General features: G+C 40.7%; 1 protein-coding gene across 1 annotated transcript in view; it reads right to left on the reverse strand.

Moving 5' to 3' along the window:
- The window catches only part of LOC8051998 (solute carrier family 35 member E1 homolog), a 37,332-nt gene that overhangs the window by 14,879 nt on the left and 2,509 nt on the right, over positions 1–19,944 (reverse strand). Inside the window, exons 2-3 of the mRNA XM_029980017.3 lie at positions 16,518–16,588; positions 3,367–3,504 (exon numbers count right to left, since the gene is read on the reverse strand). Coding sequence (XP_029835877.1) covers positions 3,367–3,504; positions 16,518–16,588 — 209 coding nt within the window. The remainder of the gene's footprint in view (positions 1–3,366; positions 3,505–16,517; positions 16,589–19,944) is intronic.

Genomic DNA, 19,944 nt, shown 5'->3' on the forward strand with positions numbered 1-19,944 from the left:
GACGATTTGGGGGGAACGGAGTTGTCTATGATATGACTGTGTCGTAGATGAGATGACTGTGTCGTAGAAAAATTATAGAGCTTTTCCACTTCACATGAAGATGGAGGACCAGCAAAGCTGTTATCATTACGACAACTTTACGACAACTATACAACATTTATATGATTTACATATGATTGCAATGAAGACACGTACACGACTTTATTGTTTAATTGTCTTTAATAAATTCTTAGTGACTAAAATGATCATTGCCTTACGATCACTGTGGTAAACCGCCAATGGTTGTATTTTGAATTCGTATATGTTCTTGCTAAACTTGAGGTCGATACACATTCTGTTGTTGGTATACGACTATTCTGGGTTTTACAGCAACTTGGGCTCTTTAATAGCGATGCTGATAAAGAGCCCAAGTCTCTTTATCAGCAATGCGGAAGCGAAAGAAAAGAAGGTTAGATTGGCGCATTCTGCCCTCAACCTCTTCGCACCACACTCCTAGCTAAGATAAGTCGATGACTGCAGATGATAACAAGAGATCAGGACCTCCCCATCTAATAATGCCAAGGAAGGCTGACTCACGCTGGTTGCCCCCTCTTTTTACTTATACTTGGCACGACCAATCGGAACGAAGAGCGCCATTAAATGAAAGTTTTTTTGTTAACATCCAGGGACGCATTTGTTTCCAGATCCTAGCACATAACAGCTTCGCTGTAGAAGTCTGATACATACAGAACTATTTATTTATTTGGTCTAATTGCACGAGAGAAGGTTTTACACAAGCGAGTGGTCTTGGTGTGGGCACGTCGGTTCTTTATTCCAAAAGTGAAACTGATGCTCTGTTTACACAGATGCCTGTGACCTCGGGCGGCATAACGAAGCCAACTATGGGTGCCAGCTGCCGGAGGCAAAACTGAAACTGAACTTGTTTGCCAGCTGCCGGAAACACAACCGCAACTGAACTAGTGTGATGTCCACAACTGCATTAAACCACAGAGTTGTTATAATGTAAGCTAGAGGTTCAACTTACTACTAGAGTTACATGGCTTCTGGGATGCAGATTGAAGCAGACAGTAATCAGTCAACTATTGTGGTGCTCCTGTGAATTCCTAAAAAAAAATGGGCGTGCATTTTGTCTCTTTGCCGGAGAATAACAGAAATAACCTTTGTTACTTGGGTCGTAGCAAATAGTATGCACTTTCATTAACATTGTAAAAGTGGAATTGCTTTAGTTACAGAATTTTTCTTTATCAGTGAATGATGTGAAAATTTGCTATATTTCAGGCCCAAACCTGTGTTCCATGACAAGTGTGCAAAGATGAGCGACGACTCTAAGCAAAATAACTATTGAAAGGAATGAGGAGTCTGTTCAAGGTGCACCAGCATTCTGATGATGCTAATATATTGCTAATCTGCCAGCTCTGTCACTTTATGAAAATGATTCATCGTGCAACTTTACGAGCAATAAAAAAATCAACTGGAAACGAAAAGAATAAATTATGCGGGCAATTAAAGGTGCCTTTTTTTATTATTTTATATGGCAAGAGTTATTATTAGGCACCTGTTTTCTGGCCTCTCCCTATTTTCAAAAGATTTCAAGAGTGCGGATGATGTTCTGAACACTGAAACAAACATCTTCGCACATTTGCATGAGCAGAGAGAATAAAGGTAAACTTATTTATTGCAAATCAAACTCGTAATTACTTCGCCTTCATTTTATTTTGACTGGTCTATGTGCACAGGAGCTACTGCGTTACAGTAACAGTAACAGCGGTCAGTGTTACTACATAGTTCTTGTAGTCTCTCTTGATTTTCCAAAAAAATCCCTTCGTTCGTTCGGCCCATAAATCTCCCCTGCAGAAAAGCGCAGACACCGTGTTCGCGCTAACAGTGTCCAACAATGCACATAAAAGCGTGTTTGAAGCTACTTTAGTGCTGCGTTTAATGCCATGAATTTGAAAGAATAAAACTGTAACGGACCCATATTTTCGTTCACATTATTGAGGAATGTTTTAAAGGGGGGGGGTGCAACGATTTTAAAATTAAAAGAATCTGCATCTCATCATTTTTACGTTGTTTATCGTGTCCCGGAGAATAGGGAAAACAATTCGTTCATACAAAAATGTAACAATTAAGGTGCATAATCGCAAAGTAAAAGTAGAGCTTTTTCCCCTACCTGCAGCCACGAGTGGCAGCCGAGAGAACTACGGCAAAGAGCTTATGTGACCTCGCTCGACTCTAAGCTGCAGCATAACGCCCGCTAATGTACGCAAAGAGAGGGAGAGAAAGCGTCCTCCCAGAGAGCACACGGGAACCTCACCCCGAATTACGTCAGTAGGAGTGCAACCAGGTGTGACCCCAAAGACTGGGAGTGAGTTGAGGGGCACCAGAAATGCCAATAGTTAGCTTTTTTTTTTTTTTTACACAACAACTAGGACATGCAGGCGAAATCGGTTTTCTGTTCTTTACTTCAGAAGTGTCAGAGGGCAACTTCCAGAAATTTTTGACCGAAGTCCGTAAATCGGTGCACCCCCTCAAGCTATTTATTACGTCAGAATTTTTCGTAACATTTGCTCTTATAATCCAGCGCAGAGAAGAAATGCACCCACTTTTCTCTATAGCCATAGCATTACTGGAAGTCAATTCTAGACTGGTTGCTGTCTTCTCCGACTCGCGGCACCACACTGGCACCAGCTGAACCTCTAGCGTACAATATAATAACTCTACGTATTAAACCATCTTCAAAATCGTAAGGCATCGTCGCCTGAATATCCCGCCTCTCGATGTCCGCGCCCAAAGCCTAACAAAGGGACGTGTCGTAATCTGTTCAAATCTGCGGCCGACACCTGCTGGGAAAAATAAGGCTTCCTCGTACCACACTTCATCTCTATCTTCACCTTTTCTGTTTGTGCCTCTCCAAACTTTCCTAGTGACCTTCATGTAAGAACCTAATATTTAGAAAATATATCGCACTAAAGCTTTATTGATGCGCATTTCTTTTTTTCTTTAAAAGGGTTGATAACTGGGCTAGTTGGTAGTTAGACATATTAACGGCATTAGCGCACACGTATGAGGAAGAGAGAAGGGACAGAAAAGCGCTCTTTTCTGTCCCTTCTCTCTTCCTCATACGTGTGCGCTAATGCTGTTAATATGTCTTTTTTTCTTTTTTTTTATTGCGAAAATTTATGATAAGGATGCAAAATGATACACGCTCGAGAAATTTACGGCGCATCGAAAATTCAGAATTCGAATTCCCGCCGCATTTGATCTTGATTTAGAGTTATGTGCGCACGTGTATCTCTCGACTTAGCATTGACAGGGAGTGCTCGCTGTATAGACGAATAAATATACGAATAAAAGGTGCAGGCCCACCTTTTTTGTGTAGATGTTCTGCAGGGCAAACCCGACGGTGGAAATCAGGGCGCACACAAGGCCCATGGCGTCAAACGAGATTTCGGTGACTGTCGCCACCATCACGCCCGCAATGATCGGCAGGAGAGACAGGTACACCTGACGAAGGAAGCACATGGCATGGTAAACGCCAAGCAATACAAAGTTTGATTGTTTCGTGCGTTTTCAACCTTTTATCTAGGTAGTTAATATTGGGGGAGCGAGTAATCACTTCTGCGGCATTTACGCCCGCAACCGTACTCTGGGTCGGCTTTTCTGCGCTGTGGCCCGATTAATTTTGTACCTGAAATGAAGGCATGGCCCCGTGGGGTGTTTCACCCGCCTTTGGCCACGTCACCCGAGACAATGTCTGTGATTGTCTCGAATAAAATACAAACAAACAAATGTTTGTTTGCTGCTTGATTCAACTCGGAAGAGAAAGGCAGCTGCGGTCGGGTGTTACGCCCATACCAGAAGTCCCGCAGTGCCTCTATGGTAGAGGAACCAAAACTATTTCAAGATCGTTCTAGTTTTCACAGTGGTGCAGCCCCATACAGCATGTGGCATGAGCATGTGGCTCATTAGCATGCGCTCATGCAAGTAGCGTTGATGAAGCTGGAGGAACTGTGTTTGCCTCACGACGTAGCATGAAGGAACTGGTGAAAGATATAATAAATTAAAAAAATATGAAGAAAAAAAATATACACTACAAAAAGTTTTTGTGCTGCTAAAAAAAAAAAAATATCTCAACAGTGTCATATTTTTTATTTCTTAATATAATGAGAAAATAACTTTACTCAGAAACAACTTTCTGCAGCAACAGTGCCGAATCTTGGGTTCAATCAATTCCCACTCCTGGGGGCCCTAAACTCGTCAAACACAAAGTTGGAGCCGAAAGTTCGCAAAACACCGATTCGCATCGGAGAAAAAAGCAACAAGTCATCGTTGTGACAGGCCAATCGGAGTACTCCGTCAACTTCGGCCCCAACTTTGTGTTTGACGAGTTTAAAGGCCCTGGCTGTCTCAGTCTCGGCGAACATCCTACCGGCCTGTGTTTGCGTAACCAGTACCTTGTGACGCTCAAGCCACCTGACATTTCATTCTATTCGATTTAGCTCCCCGTGAGACGTGTCCGACAGGTGACAGGTGGCCTACACGATCCGAGAGATTCTGATGCTAATCTTTAATGCCCATCCTCGCAGGTGATGCGACACCTGTGCTATTTTTGGGACCTTCAAACGCCTCAACCACTATTAACCGACGACGAGAGACCAAAAACGAAGTTCTTCTTCCATGTGACTCGGCGGTACGTTGCCACCAATAAATGTAGGATATAAATATGAAACTGAAAATAGACATTTAACGCGGCAAACTTTCGCCAAAACAATACGTTAATCAGCGTCAGCGGCGTCTATGTCGGCACAGCGGCGGGATCGAGTGCTGGCAAAAGGCTAATTGGTGCTACGGCTGTTTTTTACACAATCTGTGTTCTCGAAAGCCTCTACTACTCGGAAGATACAATAACCAACGGCCAGCTTGCATTTTGCATCCTCTTTCATTTCAAAAATGGACCCCAAAAAAAATGTTTGTTTTGTCAAATTTAAAATATTAACTTTAAAACTGTGCTTGAATTGAGCCGAAAACATCCAGATACTGTTTACACTTCGATAGCAATATGGTATGCATGCGCAAAGGCACAGTGAAGTGTCGAGTACACTTATTGGAACAGCCTACTCAAACTGCCAACTTGTCCAGTAAAAACAGTAGGCACTGTTTTATCTAGGCACTTTATTTACCCAATATGCAGCACCTTCTTGCGAAACAGTATTTTTAGAGAAAACCTCGAGACTAGGGAAAAAATGAGGGACGACACAAGTCAGCGTTGGCGGTAACGCGTTACTAGTAATGGCGTTACCGGTATAACGCCCCACTTTTTTTGGTAACATACTAACATACTCGATAAACCTTTCAAAACAGCAATAGTAGCATTCTACCGTTACTTATTTCGCATAACGTTTACATAGCTACATTATTCGTTGCATATTATTACAAAGAATTAAAAATATAACACTTAAATTTTTTCATGCTTTTAAACTTCGAAGCATCAGAAATTTTTTTTTTTGCATTTTTTTTTGGTGAGTATTTAGGTGGAACAGTAATAAAGATATGGTAAATATGTTCAATTTCTGGATAGACATAATGTTTCTTGAAATCTGCCGTTTATGCATACCTCTGTAATGTCAGAACGGTAAAATGTGTTAATTAATAATTAAAAAAGTAACGCAAAGTAACGTGCATTAATTTTGATTGGTAATGGTAATGCATTCCTTTTATTTTGAGGTAGTCGGTACGCATTCCTTTATTTTGCAAGTAACGAGAAACTTATCTCGTTACTTTCTTCGGTAAGCCAACACTGGACAGAACAAAGTCCTTCGTTTTCTTTAAAGCGCAGCTATTAGGCGCCCGTTTCCGGCTTGAGCGGCGTCGCCGTAACTGCGCAGTGCATTATGGGAAATGTCCCATAATGCACGGTGCGGGGAGGAGGACGAGGGGGAGGGGAGGAGAAGGAGGGGGAGGCGGAGGAGGGGGAGGAGGATGGGGGAGAAGGAAGGAGGAGTGGGAGGGGAGGAGGAAGAGAGGGAGGAGCTTGAAGGAGGGGAGGAGGAGGGGGAGGGGTATATCCTCCCCTCAGTACCCTTCCCTCCTTCCCCTCAAGAGCTACGCTCCTATTCGGCATTACAGGGTGTTGTAAACGTCTTTCATTTTTTTCTCCAGTCTTGGGGTTTTGTTTAAATATGTTCAACCATCCCCAGCTTGTTTGAGCCCTAACTTTTTGTTCCTTGAACCAAATAGAACATATAAAACAAATTATCGAGCAATTAGGAACTAAGTGACTTCCATCATGAGATGTATGAAAAAAAAGTACTCCTGGACCAAATTGTCAGAGACAAAAGATATAGCACAATGCTGGTTTCTAGTAAATCAACTGCTAGGACAAAAAAATAAAAAAATGATTTTGATTGAAGACGTAAATAAAGTCTCCTTTGGAAATTAATGCAATATGGAATCGCTTGGAAATTAATTCAATACAGAATATGTTCAATGGATTGAAAAACTTTGCTCTATGCCAACAGAAAGCTAACCTAATCAAATCAGAATCTGTGATTCACTTTTTTCTTTCAGAGATGACAGAGATCGACCTGATTGAAACTGTGCACCAAATCAAAACCAATAAAGCAGTGGGATGCGATCAAATAAAGACAAGGGACATTAAATGGCACATCCGCATAATAAAACCAGTTCTGATCCCGCTGTATAACTGCATATTCTCAGGTGGTATCATTCCTAAAAAACTTAAGACTGCCAGTGTTTGGCCATTATACAAGAAGGGCAAGAAAAATAAATTCCTTAATTATAGACCTGTTTGTATACTCTCGGTAGTTAATTATATAATGAAAAAACACATCAATAAAATACTTCGGAGTTTTATCGCTAAACATAATATATTATTTGACACGCAATTTGGTTTCAGAGAGAAAAATAGGAACGTCAGATCTTCTGGAGGATTTTTTTATTATGTATATGAAAACCTTGATAGTATGTATGTGTTAGCTGTTTTTATAGACTTTACACGGGTGTTTGAAACGCTAAATCACTCTATTTTATTAGATTGATTGTACAGCATAGAGATTTGGGAAAAGTACATGACTTGTTACAAAATTATCTTCTAGACAGATATCAAATAGTGTGACTAGGATCGAAACATAGTAGAGCAATTAGGGTAAGACAAGGAGTACCTAAGGTACAGTTCTGGGCCCTCTACTGTTTAATTTATATGGCAATGAGATTGCTCAGGTAAAACTAACAAGCAAATTATTCCAGTTCGGAGATGATACAGTGATTGTATACGCCCGCAAAAAATTATAAAGTCACCGTTGGAGAAGTACAAGAAGACATTCACAATATTTTTCAGTGGTAAAGTAAAAATCAGATTTTCGTAAAAACTTCCACACCTCAAGTAAAAGGCTTTAGAGACCCTAGAAAATACTGTTAGCTGAATTACGCATTAAAATGCAAGATAAATATTGTAATAACTGTTCATGCCTAGCAATTGGATGTCACAAATGTAAGATACCTTGGAATGTATATAGACCAACATCTTAAAGGCCGACGACCAGACTAGAGGTTCTGCAAGGCAGAAGATTCTCCTCACCATGGGGGAGGAGGAAACAGGCAACGGTGGACAGGGTAGAGGGGGGTGGAGAGGAGAAAGCGGGGGAAGGGTGAAAAGCGCGAACTGGTCGTCGGTCTTTAAATGGGACACTCACATAGAGCAAGTATGCACAAAATTAAGGACACTGATGGCCTATATCAGGGGTGGCCAGGCTGACCCGGCCTAAGTGCCGCAAACAAAACGACGAAACTTCCAAGAGCTGCCGGGGGGCAAACTTTTGTCCAGAGCAATAAACGAAACTCAAACTACTTTCTATCCATCTGAGTCAAAAGCAGTCCAACTGTACGTAAGGTAGCGCTAGCACATCACTTTAAGAAAAGCCTGTGCGTCTACTTTCCGCACAATGCTCGGAGAGCCAATCACCGCAATTTACGGAGGCAGCTCAGCGAATGACAATGCCGAAATATATATTTAGACCAAAAAACACTGTCTGAGTTGTGACATTAAGAAATGCAAGCGTGACGTTTTGCATTGCTTAATGTCACAACTCAGACTGCGTTTTTTGTCTCAACATTTCATTCGGCCTAGTCATTTGCTGAGTGGGTGGTTCCCGTTTCGAACCGGCTCAAAACGACCTTCTCGTTTCATTCTTCCCATTTCATCCCCTCCCAAAACAATCTTAACGCTTCGACCACTGTTCGTTATCAGTTGGGTCGGTTCAAGCGTCCAACGTCTGTAGTCCTTGGTGACCTCATTTCGCCCTCTCCTGAAATAACCTCGGAAATCTGATCACCAGCAGTCACTCTTTGCACCCTTTTCTGGTGTTCGTGGTGCCTGCAGTGCTGCAAATGAGCATAGCAGTTATCGCTTTCACCGGCGCAGGATGTCTTCATTCATGCTTGACTGTTTTGATGGCGCCTGATGAATGCCAGTTTTCCATTCGTCGGTGGAACGGCTACAGAAGCCGAGGACCACGGACCAAAAACCACAATGAGTCTTGGCACCGTAAGATAAACGCAGTGTCAGGGAGTGCTCACCCGAACATTTACAGCTTCATTTATCCAATCAAACGAGATGAGGCCTTGACAAGGATATCTTTTCAACGGCTTGCAAACGGTGGTGCCATGCGGGTCAGGGGGCATAACTAGGTCAGCAAGGACCGCAAACTATCAGAATTTGAGTGTTGCCTTTTTGATGGCATGATTTCCATGTTCCACTTTCTGAACAAGGCGATGGCATTTTCTGGTCTATGATACTTTCCTGTGCACGCAATGGTTGAGTATTTGAAATTGTAAAAATAAAATAAAGTCGCAATCATACGTCTGTCAACCTGTCTGATTTATTGCTCTCCAAAACATCCAGTTTACTATTACAGAGCTTTAGAATAATGTACGCAAGCACATTAAATACCCTACAAATAGCACTGCAATAGAAAAAACCTATGGCAACGTTAACTTTTAGCTTACCCAAAGTACTTGCATACGTATTCTAAGACTCCCTTATTACGCAGAGCACGACACTGTTAGCGTGAATAAGCAATCATCGGGTTTTGCTGTTTATCTCAAATAATCAAAAGGCTGCCATAAAAACTATTAGTGTCTTTGTAAGTGCTCATCTGGGCCACTAACCTAAGTGGTAAAATTTGGTGCCTATACTAATACCAATTCGAAGTAAAATTTAAAAAAAAGCGACAATGTCGTGTTTGGGGCAAACAGTAGCGGGGCTTACGTGGATGCGATCGTAGCGCATCGCATCAAGCATGGACCAATCACACGCATCCTGTCTCTTTACTTCCTCCTCTTCTACCACAATCAAAATAGCCAAATCTCGATTCGATACACTATCGGTTGCATCCATGTACATACAGCCGGGGGGATCAGTGGCCGAGTGGTCTAGCGCACACCAGCTCGGAGCACGTGGAGCGAAAGCTCGCGCTGCAGAACCCAGGGATCCTGGGTTCGAGCCCCACCCCTGCCCGTTTCGATCTGGATGAGCATCGTACCGGCGTGCGGTCGTGTATCACTACTGCGTGGTGCACGTTAAAGACCCCAGGCTAGCGGCTGTACCGCACTGGCTAAATTGCTCATCTACAGCTGGGAGACTCGTCGCCCCTGTGAGGCAGACCAAGTTCTAGGCTGTATAAACACACACACAACCCAATTTTTTTTTGTACATACAGCCAGTGTTGCGCAGTGTACATAGTCCATTTCGCGGTTGCACGTTTTAAACACCATCTTAAAAATAAAAAAGAAAACGTATTAAGTGGTTGAAGTAGGAATATATTACGTGAAGCTTGTCTAAAAGTTGACATGCAAAAATATTTCAGAACATATTCTTAAGCAGAACTGGGTTAGAATGATTGAAACTTTTCGCTAAGAGGTTGAGATGTGCAGTGCCCTTCACAAATGAGTTGAAACGGGACGGGTTCAAACGCAAAGAGTGTTTTAGGTACGGGTTCAAATAAGAAGGGCGTTTTGAGAACAAGATGAAATGGAATGGGTTCAAGTGTGAAAGGCATTTCAGGAATGGGTCGAAACGGGACGGATTCAAACGGGAAGGTCATTTCGGGAATGATTCAAAACAGGACAAATTCAAACGGGAAGGTCATTTCGGGAATGGGTTGAAACGGGACGGGTTCAAACAGGAATGGCTTGTTTCGGGCTACACCCTGCTGAGCTGCCTCCGTAAGTTGCAGTGATTGGCACACTGAGTGTCGTGTGGAAAAGTAGACACACGGGCTTTTTTTTAGAGTGCAAGGCTACCAAACCACAACCTGTCTTTCGATTTAAACCGCGTTCCCTTTCTCTTTTTTGGAAAAGGCTCGTGTGACTGGGAGGGAGGTGAGGTAGGTGGGGGGGGGGGGCGGGGGTAGGGGAGGGAGCCGCGAGGCGCACTTTGACACACGAAGAGCCGCATCTTGGCTACCCGTGGCCTATATGTTTCACATTCAAGATATGGTCCCCCATTCTGTACTTGAAATGATTTATAACTCATTAGGAAAATCTGTAAAACAATACGAAATAACTGTTCATGGGCACTGTGCCAAATATCTCTAAAGAAAAGTTGAAACTCTCCAAAAACAGATATTCAGAAGAGGGGGTTGCCAAATAAAAAAAGGAAACGATTTAATAGATGATATACATAAAGAACTAGGCATATTTTAATTTAGTGATCAATTGGAATGTAACATAATCGTAAAATTCTTTTCGATCAAGTACCACAAAATATAAATTGTTAAAGATAGACCATTACGACCAAATAGGAAATAGTTTGAACCATTAATAAAGACAAAGTATGAGAGGCTACAAGAAAATATTATGTGCCAAAGCTTTTTAACCAACTACCTGAAGAGCTGATTGAGTGCAAACATCCACGTGCAATGAAAAGAATAGCAAGAATATGAATCAATGAACAGAGGAAGTAAAAAAAAGATATGACAATTAATAAAATGTACCAACATACGACCGTAACCACTGTATGAATTGTATTGGTTATTAAAACGATGCTTTGAAAAGCATTAGTAAATAGCAGTGTGTACCTAATAGAGGCCCGTTCCACCGGTTATTGTGTATGAACCGCTTCTTTTCTTTTAATTTGTTTGTTTGATTAAACTCATAGAATGAGTTGAAACTGTAAAAATTCAGGCTGTTAGTCACCTGCCACATTCCACACACAAGCCTCGTTGGCCTATGTGGGCACAGAGCAAAATGTATACAAAAAAGGAAATAAATTGTATTGTATTGTATTCTGTAACATCCAGCTGCTTTTCCATTGCTATCGTATTGATCACATAAGTCAATCACCAAGCATTGTTCGCTCCCTTTCTAGCAGATGTCCTGTCAACGTATGTCTTGAAAGAGGGTGCCTGCTAAATGTTTATGCCGTGCAATCTTTTTTTTAATTCACGAAAATTAACGAGTTGAGCCGCAAGATCTTTTTCTCACTTTGTGATGTCTTGCATAGAACCGTGTAAAAATAATTTTATGTTATTCCACATCACGCGATGAATAAATTTGAAAAAGCAAACTTAATATAAGGAACAAACTCAAAGATACCTCGAAACAGTGTCGCAGCTATGGCGCAACCATCCTAATGGGGCAACAAAATGGCCAGTCCTGTGATAAAAATTCTGATCCAAGCCTTGAACCTGGACAATCATACTTTGAATAGCTAATGTACTTTGCTAATGTGTGGATAAAAAAAAAGAAATAGCGGCATATTTTTTAATTATTTATTATTCATTTTTGTACCTGCAGCACCATTAGGCACTATGGCATGGGGCAAACAAGCATAAAAAAGAATGTTTGGGCATTTGCCGCACACACAATCTCATGAGGCAGAGTAATCCATTCTTTAACGATCTTAACAAAAAAAAAAACTCTTACCCAATTCTATTCTGGTACGGAGCTCACATATTTTGTAAATACAATCCTTACGTAGTTAAATATAACTAGTAGGAGGTAAAATGTAAGACAAACTATTTATGCCGGTGGTCTTATGATACATACTATATAAAAACTTCAAATATAAATTTTTTCATTGGAAAGCCAATGAATATAATCCTAGCTCTTTTTTCATAGCAATGACACTTGCATAACGGTCGTACTGTTAGTAATCTCTTTAGATTTTTAATGTGGTTTCTTTGGGAAGGGTCCCAGACGGTGCAGGAATAGTTCAACACTGGGCACACAAAGGCAAGCCCTTTTATAAATTGAGTTTATCTTTTTCAAATTTCGAAGATGAAATCCATTGCTTACCCAACTCCCCCTAATGACATCGGCTATACATGCGTTCCATGTGCAATCAGCTGAAAGCGTGACACAAAGAAATCTGAATGTTTGCTCTTCTGGTACGACTTCAGTGTTCAATTAATACAGAGTTTCAATTTCAATTCTTATTTTTCTTGTTAAAAACTTGTTCATTAGCTTTCTAATTGGCAAAGATAAACATATGGTTTCAATTAGAAACTTCCCGAATGTCATTAAAAACTACACAATCAGTCAGTCAGCGCGGTGGTGCACTCAAGTTACCACTCTTACAACAGGTGCAAGGCTGTCGCACAAAAACACACTCGTCTCTTGACATCCGCGTTTTTGCTCTGCTAGTTTTGGGTCTTTTGAAGGAGTAATAACTTTAGCGCACTCCCGTGCTTTTAACCTTCCAGAAATTAACTGATTTAGTAATTTTCAACGATGCTCAGCAATTTTCTAATTGGAACCAGGTTTATAATCGCTCATTAAAAGTTAATTCACAAATTTGAGTCAATTATCCAACCTAGTCTGGCAATTAGCCCCCTATATTATGTTTCCTTGGCCGTATACTAACTCACCTGCACAGACTGCATTAGTGTAGCTTTTACGCTTCTAAGAAAAATCGGGACCCTCTAAAAGAAACACCTTGTATACTGTAAAGAATTTCATACTTTTATGCTAAGCAGGCATTTCCGACACGGGGAAAGGAATTCCTACAACATCCTAACGCGGCCGCGTGCGCTGAAAAACATAGCCTGCCAACATGGACAAACTGTGCAACGTGATACCAATATCAGAGGTGCAAGCTGTTGAAAACAAAAACTGCCATGAATCAAAATGACTCTAGCGAGTGTTCTCTACACGGTTTAAGAGAGGAAAAGAAATGCCAGGTCAGTACAAATTTAAAAACAAAACACCTGGCGCCATTTTCATGCTGCATAGATCAACTTTCCAGCGTTAAAAAATAATCCTAACCCTGCGCAACCATCGTATTAACAAAGGGTACAAGAAAAAAAATCTTTATATTTAAATTGGGCACCAGAAAGCAACTCTTTCAAGTTCAAACTTGTCTTACCTATCTTTTCTGTCATTAAATTTAATGTGCTTGGGTAAAGATTTTGATGAGAAAACTCTACAGACTTACTAAAAAATGCATGCACTAAACAAAAAGGAACAGCAAGAGACACATCGGGAGCATAAACAAGAGAGCTTTTCTTGTTGCAATAACTGCCATAAAAATAGTCCAGTAGTGCGGTGGAAAGTCACTAACCCAACTAGCAAGCTTTAGCGCCCATCCTTACGCCGTCTCAGCAGAATAAAGCAAAGTTCCAGTGACACGTCTGCAGTGTACAAGCTAGCACGTCTCCTGTCCCAATTTGTTTAATGCCTTCATTGTCTTAATAAGGCTGATCTTGCAGATTGGACAGAGGTGAAATCTCCCAACTGTTAATGCTGCCTTTGCTGTCTTTGTAGCGACAAATAACTATACGTCTGATTTTCACTAAAGCACTGTTGCTTCGTGTTTTGTACTTTTTTTTGTATTAGTGCGCCCCGAATGTGATCATGTATATTTTTGTTTCTAACTTATACCGTTTTTGTGTAGGTATGCACTAATGTAAAGGCAATTGGGGTTGTTTTGGAACACTTCAATATAAGGATAATAATTATATTCAATTCAATTTCAATTTTATTGACCGAAAAATGCATACAAAGTATTGGACAAAGCACATGAGACCATAGCCGCTAGGCTAGTTTAGGCTCATTAACAAAATATCATAACACAGAGCGACAGGCATATGTTATTAGAAAGCAACAAAAGTACTCCTTATCTTGTTTCTATGATATTAGAAGCTAATCTCAGTTACCAATACCAAAGAAACGAGGATGAGGATGAAAGACGATCCAGGCAGACAAGAGGAGATAGTGCTTCAGTGCTTTGTTAAAAGTATGCGAATTTCGAAGGTCGCTCAATAGGACGTTCCAGATTTGGAACATAACATACTTCGTTTTTTTTTATATTCAGCATCAACTTGTCATAGCTGCACCAATCCTAGACAATAATCAGTTCTTCATTGATTACACTATTAATGTTATCCAACGAATCATTTGTGTAGTAAATGGCTGTATCATCTGCATACATTATTATTTGGGAATTAATAAGTAAATGTGAGACATCATTGCCATATAATGAAAATAGGACAGGAAACAGCACCGATCCCTGCAGAATCCCTGTTGTGATTGGCCTAATATTTGATTGACAATTCGACATGGAGACATATTGAAAGTGAGAATTAAGTTGAATAGCTTTTGAGAAAGCCTTAATGATGAGCCCCTAAACCCGTATCTCTCCAATTTGTTAAGAAGAATGAAATGATTGACCGTGTCAAAAGCTTTTTTAATATCGAGGAAAACACGCAGAGTAGTGTTGTTGTTTTGTTAAGTAAGTCGTTTATTGCTTGACTAACTGATATAACAACACTTGGCGTACATTTATTAGGTCAGAAACCGTGTTCGAGCGGGGTTATAAATTGAAATGTGTCTATGAAGGCATTTATATGTTTTACTACAAGCTTTTCAAATTGTGTGTTCATACCATTTAGAACTGATAATTGCCTGTAATTTTCAGGTTTGTTAGCATCATCATTCCCACCTTTAAATATTGGGCACATATTTGCTATTTTCATTGAGTCCAAATACATTCCGGTTATTAAAGAATGGTTAAACATATATTGCAGTGGAATACCCACTATATCAATTATAAATTTTAGCACTTTAATTGGAATTCTATCACGTCCAAGTGATTTATTTATGGACATATTTATAATAATGGATGAAATTTCTGTAAGTGTTACTTCCTCGAGTACACAGGTAACCGAGATAAAGACACGCCATAGAAACGTTGGCATGGTGTTGGAAATAATGCCATTCGCAAGCTGCGGTCCAATGTTGGTAAAGAAACAATTAAAGCCTTCGAAGGTGCTGTTATCAATCTTGTCTGGGGTTGTTTGTGTTTTTGACCCTGGCTTTATGACGCTGTTGATGACTTCCCACATTTTCTTCCAAGTCTGGCAGTTACTAGCGATAAGGTTACTGTAGTATTCATTTTTACATTTTCTTATCAGTGACAGGGACACTGATAAGAAATGACGATGATGTCTATATTGTCTGAGATAAAAAGTGCTGTGTTTGTGCTGCTTCAGCTTTTGCTGCCAAGTGTTTTTTTCTTTCAGTGCGCTAAGAATGCACTTAGTAATCCACGGGCAGACCGGATCTAGCTAACGACGCTGTTTCAACTCATCTAAGGAATCTTTAATCGCATCCCTAGTCACATCTGCAAACCTACTAAATTCAATGTTTACATCTGAATTAAATAATGTAGTAAAATCAAATCCCAAAGTGTTTGTAATTTATGTTCCATGCTCGCTGACGATGTTGTTTATCAGAAGCGTTATTGATCTTTGGAACAAGTATGAATAAGGGGTAATGATCAGCAATGTTATATTTGTAAATGCCAGCAGCTTCGGTATCTATATTTGTAAGAATATGATCAATGAGAGTTGATGAAACTCGGTCCAACACCCTCAGATAGCCAACCTGCTCTGACCTAACATAACGTTCCTAAGGGCCAAGTCCGTGGATCAACTTTCTCACAGGGCACGATCAGGTCTACCCACCGCAATGAATGAAAGGACATCAGCAAACGAAAAGGAACTGCAAACAGCCCGACTCAAGATTTTCGGCATGACAATATGACACTTCTATGATGACAGGCGAAATCGAGGCGAAATCGAGGGACCACTTTTTTAGAAGGCGATAAACACACCACTCCGAGAAGCATTCCAGGCATCATAGTAAATACTATGGATAAGTGCCGAAAAATTGGACAAAAAAGTAGAAATGAACACAGCCCTCCCCACATAATCCATTGTTCCTACTTTTTTTTTTTTTTTTATACTTTTACGTAGTAATCATGTAGCAACTAGCCCATTTGCACATTCTGTTACCATAGTAGATACGCAGGTTTTCTTCATTAAAAACGATTGCTCCATTTTTGGGAGAACAGGATGTTTCATATCCGTTCAGAATTCAAAGCCAGTTGCTATTTGTTGCCCCAACACTACGGGATTATTGTTCACTCGTGAAGACAGCTGCGCGAGCCTATTTCCCGGAATTTGCGCCGGTAAGCGAATTAACGAGTTCTGACTTACGGTGCAGCTGTGCTTCTCCTTGAGAATGATGCGGGACAGCACCACCGTGAAGAGGGGCATGGTTGCCTTCACTGAAAAGGATGTGAACATTAAATGCTGTTAAACACGTCAGTTCGAGAAACGTTCAAAGAGTAACACCTCGAAAACCGCTTCACACACTTGTGACTGCTTACGATCGAGAGTGTCACAACCTGTTGAAGATCCGCGGAACACTCGCGATTCCTGTACATTTCCTATTTTTTCAGTGCATCATTCGTTCGCTACTGACTCAAAAAACTTTTGACACCACCATAAATATAGTTTTTTTTCTGTTTTGTTTTTTAAGCTTTACAGATTTGTTTCAGATATTCCGTAAAAGCTACACTCACCCAGTTTGTGCAGGTGAGTCATATGGCCAGGGGGACATAGTATAGGGTGGTAATAGTAACAATCAGCTAATTAAGTATAACTTGTTAATTAACTTTTTATATAGTTACAATAGACATATGGTTCCAATTAGAAACTTCGTAAGCATCATCGAAAACCTCTAAATAACTCTATTTATGAAGATGTGAGACAGGAGTGCATTTTACGGCGTTGTGAAAAATGCTCAATTTGGACGCGTTTCTAGTTTTCGGTTTCTTATTAAGGCGCATCTTTGCGCCCGCAATTCTGCTCTTGGTGGTCGCGGCGCGAAGCTACCCCCTCGCCTCCCTCGAACGATGGAGGGAAGTAGGGCGTATGAGTGTTGTGCGTCAAAGCCACTGGTGAGCAGGACTGCGGGCGCAGAGATGGGCTTCAATAAGAAACCGAAACGCGTCCAAATGAAGTGTTTCTACAGAACGTCGTAAAATGCTGCCCCTGCGTTATATCCTTCTAAAAATAATTCATTTAGTGGTTTTCGATGACTCTCAGCAAGTTTCTGATTGGAACCATATGTCCATTTGCACTAATTAAAAAGTTAATGAACAAATTTTACTCAATTAGCCGACTAATTGTTACGATTAGTCCTCTGTACTATGTCCCCGATTAGCCCTCTATACTATGACCTGCACAAGTGTAGTTTTCACAGCTTTTTTTAAACAAATTTGTATTAAAAAAAAAAAAATGCCCTGTATGTATCGTAGAACAACGCGCATCACTACGCGCCCATTCCCTAATTTGTAAGATCTGAGAACTTATGCATAGTGTAAAACTGACGACCAGACAAGCGCCCATCCCCCATTTTTCCACGATTATTTCTCAAGTTTTAGTGGGCGTTTGCCCAGTATTTTACGGTACATTCCATCTCGCAAATACTGCAAAACCTTCGCTCTCGTGAAATGCAGTTCCAGGGCCTCCTCATGAATGGCTCCAGCATGCCAGTACGTTCTCTTGTCGCAAGATATCACAAGCATGTGTGAATTTAAGGGGGAGGTGGGGTGGGTGCCTGCCCCCTCCTCCCCTCCCCCTCCCGCCACTCAAGGTCAACTTTAAAGACATGAAATGCTTTTTAACGCCACCTCCAATCCCAAGATTTTGTCCATTCATCCGTGCATTTTCTGTTAAATTTAGCGCGGGAAGTGGCATCACATGACGTATACGTCAACCCAGCAAATTTAGCGGAAAAATTCACGTCTTGCGGCCAAAACATCAATTCAGTTTCCCCGCTACATTTAGCGGGAGAAATCGACGTCATGTAAACTATGCAACCATTCAGTTTCCCCGCCAAATTTAGCGGGAAAACATGTGTCACGTGAGACACCAATTTCCTATAATGCATTTCAGGTATTATAAGACTTCAAAAGTAAAGGTCGCTGCCAATTTTTTTTTTAATATTGTTTCAGTGAGTTAGCGAATAATAGGTCAATAAAATAGATCCGGAGAAAGTTTTGCCTGTGACATCACCTCTCGGCAGACCCCAACCCCCCTGCCAGACAAATAAATGCCTACTGCCTTCCCCGAAAGCCTGACCGATGAATCCACCCCTGAACAAAGGGTAATAATGCACTTGGCCGTAAGCAGTCGCAAGTGTGGGAAACAATTCTTGACACAAAGGTACACGAAGAAGAAAATTTTATAAACTACAATGTGAACCTTAAAAAGGTTTTTTTTTTTTTTTAAGTATTTGGACAGGACAGTTTTGTAACAAAATCTACAAAGTAAAACCGAAAACAGAGGACTAGCAATGATGAGGACTGTGCCGTCAGACTCTGAAAGTTGTCAAGAGTGCCTGGGATTGCCTCAGTGTCTGCGACGATGCGTTCCAAGTTTCTTCAGACAATGAATTTTCAATGTGTTTGTATAGGCAAAAAGATTATGTTTCAGAAGCTCTATTTTCTTTAATAATGAAGATGCGGGTGCACACCTTGTCACTTCTCCACTAAGTTTTACGTCATCATTGCACGTTAGCGAAGAAAAGAAGGAGAGGGAAGTGTTAAACAACAGACACTTAACTACGCTGCTTTCACGTAAAAAAAAAAAAAAAAATTTGAGTTGGATATGTATATTTTTTTTTTTGGATTGATATGTCCGTATGTACTACTTGCATAAAAATCTATGAACACATAAATGCATTGTATGTGTACTTGTAAGATGCTTTTGAGTGCACTCACCTGCACCACAGCGTGATAATTTACTCACAACGCAAGGAAGGAATTAAAATATGTAGTATATATATGTATATCACCAACAGTGAAAAAAAAGATTTTAAAAGTTATCTGTTACTGTCCAAACCACTATCCAGAGGTATCTTTCTGCAACACATCTGCTCTTTTGGAAGCAATATGCAAAGGGAACCCTTATCTGAATCCGCGTTTTGCAACTGAGCCAACATGAAAACACCGATTTGGACCATTTTTTTTTTCACTTGATCTACGGTGAGATTGCACAGCGGTTCAAAAAAAGAAAAAGCAGAATGATTCATTTTAGTAATTAGTATGTGGCTTCAGTGTTTCACTGCGGGAATTTCTTCCTTCAGAGGGCTCCGGAAAATGTCGCAAGTTTTTCTCGTATTGATAGAAGAAAAATGTCCTTCCCTCCCCTTTTTTAGTCACAAAGAACTAGCTAAACTTTTCCCATAGGAAAACCTTCTCTCAGTCTCCCGTTGCTAAGAGTGGCACATTCATTCTTGCCCGCCTGAATCGGAGCAGAATTAATGCGGTCTCAATTGCCGACACGACCTCGAAACACCCACCCTTACAACCCGCACACAAATGCACCTAAAGTATATGCGTCTCTATAAGGTCGACCTTGCTGTCAGCGGCTGACAATTAAAGGGACACTGACACCCCGCCAAACATTGTTATTCCTTTCTTTACCAGGTCATTCATTATGGTGCCAGAAGACTACCCAGTCAATATTTTGGTACAGCGTCACGTGTATTAAAATTTTTAATAAAGTAAAAAAACGCAACTGCCCGAAACCGAACTGGGGAGGGGGAAGAAATATAGAGAAGGAGAAAGTTACT

The sequence above is a fragment of the Ixodes scapularis genome, unplaced genomic scaffold (assembly GCF_016920785.2).
Source record: "Ixodes scapularis isolate PalLabHiFi unplaced genomic scaffold, ASM1692078v2 PGA_scaffold12__126_contigs__length_90152505, whole genome shotgun sequence".
Lineage (NCBI taxonomy): Eukaryota > Metazoa > Arthropoda > Arachnida > Ixodida > Ixodidae > Ixodes > Ixodes scapularis.